Consider the following 6,561-nt stretch of genomic DNA (forward strand, 5'->3'; position numbering starts at 1 on the left):
GTACTTAGTAACTAATATTTTAAATAAAGTTTCCAAAGTCAAAATAAAATATCCAACATGGGAAAAACAGTTTATGTTACTTCAATTTGTTTTTAAAAACAAATTATTGGTAATAGATAACTGACAATACCCATAACTCTATAGTTTATAGCAATTAGGTGAAAATTATTGCTAGTATGAGTGTTGATTTGATAGAGATTTGTTTTAAATTCGACACAATGGAAAACTTATAGTTAGGTTTTTAATTTATAACTTTACTCAATACAATAACAGTTCAAATTTTATACTTATGTTGAAAATTGAAAAACAAAAATACCAAATATAATGTATGTTCATAATTATGTGTAGAATAACAGGAATATTTACAAATGAAACAATGAACAAAACAATGAAGGAATACCTGACCTCACTGCAGCCAACAATGCAGAAGCTGCTTGGGGGGCAAATAAAAAGAAAGAAGGTTCACCTCACAGTTGGCAACACTTCATGCGACCTGGATTCTTTTGTGTGTGCTACCACCGTTGCCTGGTTCAAAAACTTCAAAAATAATGACGCTGACACCCTGTTCCTGCCTGCACTGAGCATTGAAACATCAGAGTTCCGCCTCAAAACGGAAGTGGTTCATGTGTGTGAAAGAATTGGCTTGTCTGACCCATTGCAATGTTTTGTTTTTACAGACAACTTCAGTTCCTTGGTATCAAACTCGGAATCTCTGGGTTATGAAGTTTGTTTGGTGGACCACCATTCGTTGTCACTTGATTGGAAAAAGAACGTTGATGTGGATTTGTTAGTGACAGAAATAATTGACCACCACAAGCAGTCTACCCCATACCCAACTGGTTGCACTGTAAATAACATAATGGTAGGTTCATGTTCAAGTCTTGTCTCTCAGCTCATAACAGCTGAAATCAAAACCATACCTGCTGATGTGAATTTTCTGCTGCTGAGTGCTGTTTTGATTGACACATGCAACTTTAACAACGGAAAAGATACACAGCTAGACAGAGACATGAGTCAACTTTTAATGTGGAACCTGCCAATAAGTGAATGTCCCTATAGTATTTACGAGGAATGCAAAGCAGCAAAGTACAACGTTTCAGGCTTGTCTACAAAGCAGCTGCTTGTAAAAGACGCCAAATATGTTTATTTCGGCCAATCAGATCAGAGTAAATGCGTGGTGAGTTCTATGCATCTCAGCTTTGAAGATTTGAACAAAAGAGAAAGTGTCTATTATGTCATAAGCGAGTGGTGTGGTGAAAACAAATGTGTTTTGTGGGTTGGTATTTTGCCTAAAGTATACGTAAAAAACAACTCTTTCAAGCCGATACTGCTCTTTTCAGAAGATTCAAATCTTCTCGGTAAGTTGAGTGCTCATTTGGAGGGAGATGGATCTCTTCAAATGGAAAGATCAAATAATTTAGATGTGAACAACTATATACTTTTGCACATGAAGAATTTTATGGCTTCAAGAAAACAAGTTCTGCCAAGTATTTGTGACTGTTTGAAAACAGTTTGAGTTGCCAACTTTATTAACTATTTAGTACAAATTAATTCATTAGGATTTGGTTTACAACATGCTTTGCTTTCAATTTATTGTCTTTATATTTTTTACATTTAATTTTCAAAGTAAACTTTTGTATCAAATTTTCATTTGAAATACTCTACATTTAAAAATATGTAGATGTTATAAAATTATTAGCTAAACTAGACTATTTAAGTTTTTAACATACATCTTTTTTAATCTTCATCTACATATAATATTAAAATAATAGTTGTAATATTGTTAGCAATTGAAAATTATCTTAGGTCCTCACACTTTTTAGTTTAAATAACAATTAAAAAAAAACAATATTTATTTTTTTATAATCTACTAGCTGATATATTTATTACTAGTAAATGTTAAGCAACATGACATATCATTGACATCAAAATTAATTTAGTAAACTTCAAAAAATATTTTCTTAGTCCTTAGGTTTTATTGCACAATCGTTACTAATATTAGATCCATCAGTTTATGATTTTGGGTGTTCCACATATATGGTGTTTTGTCCTTTTTATATTTTTTAAATTAAACGGTAATATTATAAATAATTAAAACATTTTATAGTAAGAATTTTTGTTTTAGTAATTTAATTGACATTGTTGTAAAACTACAGATAACAAGTTACACTGAAAAATTTTTTAAAAATTTTTTCATAAAACCAAACTACAATCTTACAGCATAATAGTTATTTTTTGTACTTTAATTTAAATTTAGGTACTGCAAATTAGTTGTATTTAGAATTAGATGTAATTAATTGCAAGAAAAATATCTCGACAATTCATTCTGAAAAAGTATTTTAAGTTGTTTAGGAGCTTTAGTTTATGAGAACTTTTATAAAGTTTTCCTTTTTATTTGTAAATTTGAAATTTAAAGCAATTTTGTGTATTTATTAACTACTAAATTACAAAACAAGTTTAATAAATGGTGATAATTTTAATACTGGATGATGTTTTTATTGATTAAAATGTTTTATGTGTTCACATGGATTTCGTTGTATTATATATTCTTTTAAAGAATTTAATTCTCTGTTTAAGCAATAAAAATTAAGTGTATAAGTTTTAATATTCAATAACATCTCAGTCAATTAGACTATTTTAAATAAGTACTACAAAATAAACAAGTAGAGATTATATATTTACAACTTGTGATTCTTAAGTTATAATAAATAACACAAGATTTAATAGTGTTATAAAAATACTTGAAAAAAGTTAAACATTTTTAGCCAAAGTGCACAATTAATTCATCTAAAATACTTCTTTTTTAAAGTTTCATTAATAGATTTTAGTAGAAAAATATTTTTTTTTTCTCAAAGCTTTATATTTAGCATCCACTAAACATTTCAAGCTGGTACAACTCAAAATTTATTAAGTTACAAGTTTAACTTGTCTTGTTTTAGATTTTAAATAAACCTATTTTTTCCATAAAAATTATCATATAGCAAAGACTTTTAACAAGTTACTATTTTAAACTTTGTTTTAAAATTTTAGTTTGGAGTTTTTTTTCTCAGCTTAAAAGATTCACTAGGGATAATCTTAGGCTACAAAAAAAAAAAACGATTCAAAATTATTGATATTGTTCAAAGCTATAACCTATATGTCAAGTTCAGCTCGATTCTTGCCCACTATGCCAGTGCTTCTGAACCTTTTTCTAGTTGCGGAACCCTTTTCCAAACTTCAACTTTTCTGCGGAACCCTAATTTTAATTTTGTATAAAATTTTTTATTAAATAAATGTTCTTGTTTAATTTCAAAAGGCTTTGCGGAACCCTAGGGTTCCGCGGAACCCCATTTCAGAAGCACTGCACTATGCAACAAGCAAGCATTGAAAAATTGTAAATAATGTTTGTTACCGCTTATACTCACGGTTTGAAAAAATGCAAAAATTACCAATCTTCTGACAGTTCAAAGTGAATCAAACCTAGAATTTGAGTAGGTATGTGAAACGTCGTATTGTGGTGTGACATCAGTAAAATATAGAAGGTTTTAAATAACGATTCGCCTGAGTGATTAGCAAGAGAATCAGTATTTTGGTGTTATAATAACACAACTTTTTGTTTAATTTTTTAGTTGTACAGCTGAAAAAAATCTAACTTAAAGCTTGTACAAGACTTTGCCTGCTTCACTTAAAATTGTTTGAAATTAATGATGATTATAAGCTGTATCTAAAAACGCTCGTTAACTATTAAAAAACTTTTTATGTATTAAAAATGTACACTATTTACTTATTTAAGTTTTAAGATATATTTACCCTGTTAGATAAGAGCAGTGATCTTTAAATTGTGCACCGGCGCAATGCACACTAGTGTACATGAAATCTATTTTTTGAAAAACTATCCTAAGTTTTCAAACTTACACTAAATATTCCGTATTTTGGGAAGAACAGTAAAAAAAAAGCCTTAGGTGTGTTGAAAGCTAATTTTGAAACTTATACTTAAAATACGAAAAAATGTTTAAAACTTACACTAGATATCAAGAAAAATTTTAAAACGTTATTAGATATTCTGAAGTTCGTGATAAAGAGCACGTTGAGGTGCACATAACTTTTATTTTGCGATTTAGGGTGCACAGATTTCGACTAGCTTAAAGGATGATATGAGTTTTGTCTTGTGGATATGAGTTTTCGTTAAAGGTGGTTTATAAACAAAAAGTTGATAACTATTATCATAAGGAGTTTTTAATGTTGAAACTTTTGTCTAAGTAAAATTTGAACATTTTTAAACAGACTTTTTTCTAATAAAAAGTATTGTTTTGCTCGCCTTTTACGTATACAACCACATTTTAGATTGCAAAAGACAAACATTACCAAAATAAATTTAAATTTCTCAAAACATAATGTTTTATTACTAGTAAATAATTTATTGCAGTTTAAACAAATTGAGAGATATTGTACTAAAGGCTCTACATATTTAGTTACCGCAGCATAGTATAATCACAGAACATTAAAGTTAAACTCTGCAAAAAAATAATTCAAAGCGGGAAATCTTAATATTATTGCAACTTATTGCACAATTGTACAAGTAATCCGGCATCAAGACCCAACTACTAAAACAAAAAACACATAAGGAAAAAGACATAAGTTAATTAATGTTAAACATATACAAAACTAAACATAGTTTGATATTAAAAGTACTGTAATACGAAGTTTTAGTATATAAATAAAGCATATTATGTATATGTAAATAGACTTTATAAAGATACGTTTAAATTCATAATAAATTTAGTCGAAACACTCGTTAAGATAAAATAGTCTCCAAATTTAGAATCTTTAAATTTGAAACAAATAAGTTATCATGATGTTAATAGTAAGATTAAATAGTTTTAAGGGGAATGCGTTTATATAAAACTATGAAAAAATTTCAAACATAAGAAATATTTATTGAGATAAAGGTAGATTTTTTATATGAGTTTTTTTGTTGGAAAAACTTTTATTTTTGATACTTACAAAATTTTGTTAAAAACTATTTAAGATCAACTTTTAAAAGTTTTTATTGAAAATTCGCAATCTGCTCTCGTGAGATTACATCCTGTGGTAACTTAATTTTTAAAGTTGTTTTTCAGTTGAAAATACAATTTGACCATTGCCTATGTTATAATTATACTTTGCATTTTATTGTTTCTCTTTAATGTACATTCGTTTCGAACAAACTTTTTATATTTGACTACAATATTTTAATTGTGTTGTTAGCACTTCACACATTTTTAACCATACTGCGTTCGATGCTACTTCAAGTTGCCGTTTTAGTTGTTTTTTTCTTAAACCATCATGCATAAAACTTATTAAACAGTTGAAGAAGTGTTCCGCACAACATATATGAAATTTAAAGCCTCTGTTTTTGTATAATTTGTAAAAGTAATGTGGTCAGAAAAAATTTACGTGTAACACTTTGACCCGCCTTAAGCTAAAACTTAATTCAACAAGGATCCAAATTTAACCCGTGGCAAAATAATTGGTACTACTAAATATTTGGGACTCAGAGTGTGGATCAAAAACAAAATGCCTCAGAAAACTTAACAAAAAACAATATTTTCAAAAGAAATTTATAAATCGAAAAGAGAAGGAAATAATCAGAATATCAAGTTTTACAAGTTTTAAGTCGCATAAAATTAAAAAAAAAAACCATTGAATATTATACAATAAAAACAGTCAGCTTATTTACGTTACTATTTCATTAACGTATAAACTTGATATTATAAAAACAAGAATATAATATATTCATCTTTTATATATGAACAATTTTATTTTTAATTTTAGATCAAAATGTTAGTATTTAAAATAGGGCCTTTGTGTGAATCTAAAAGTGAGTATAACTTAAAGTATGATTGAAATTATAATTAGAGCTAAAACTTAAATGACTAAAACTAAAATGAGTAAAACTAAAACTGCAAACTAAGCAAATTTAAAAATTTTGAATTTAGCCGGTTATACCAACTGCCTGTCGACCTCTGATCTATACTATGAACTGATTTCCACAGTCACCTGATTTTTGTTTTATAGATTTCTCTAATTAATGGCGGAAAAACCAAAACCATTTTTACATAAGAAGCAAACTAAAACAGCAAGGAAAAATATGTTTATACAACATTTACTTTATCTTTTAAAGAAGATAGGTTTTAAAGCAATCGAATTTAAATCTTTCACAATTTAGATCTCTGTAAAAACAACAAACTTTTTGTTGTCTGGAAATAAAAAAGTAAGATGAATTTTATTCTTAAAGTTGTTATCGTAGACTTATTATGAATACATTAAATACACTTACCACATCTAAATTTTAACATTAAATCACATCTAATATTTATTTAAAAGAGGTAAAGTCCAATCATCTTTAAAAGTTTAAAACAGTTAAGCTTGTTTTATCAATTCAAGCACATATGGAATGGTGGACTTGGTAAAACATGGGTATGAGAAAATTGCTGCTCGTTGGGCTGTGTTTATCAGTTGGTATACTATCAAAGTATACCCGCATTCAAAATTCACCCGATTTTTTCTCTATTTACTAGTTTACTTTATATATATATATAT

The 6,561-nt window shown here is 27.7% G+C and overlaps 1 protein-coding gene across 1 annotated transcript; it reads left to right on the plus strand.

Moving 5' to 3' along the window:
• The first annotated feature begins 361 nt into the window (after positions 1-361).
• Positions 362-2,313, plus strand: LOC145840442 (exopolyphosphatase PRUNE1-like). Its single transcript, XM_082947704.1, has one exon. It carries the CDS (start codon positions 377-379, stop codon positions 1,514-1,516), a length of 1,140 nt encoding a protein of 379 aa, XP_082803830.1. The 5' UTR covers positions 362-376; the 3' UTR covers positions 1,517-2,313.
• Positions 2,314-6,561: the final 4,248 nt, after the last annotated feature.

The sequence above is a fragment of the Thalia democratica genome, chromosome 7 (genome assembly GCF_965202585.1).
Source record: "Thalia democratica chromosome 7, ktThaDemo2.hap1.1, whole genome shotgun sequence".
Taxonomy (NCBI): domain Eukaryota; kingdom Metazoa; phylum Chordata; class Thaliacea; order Salpida; family Salpidae; genus Thalia; species Thalia democratica.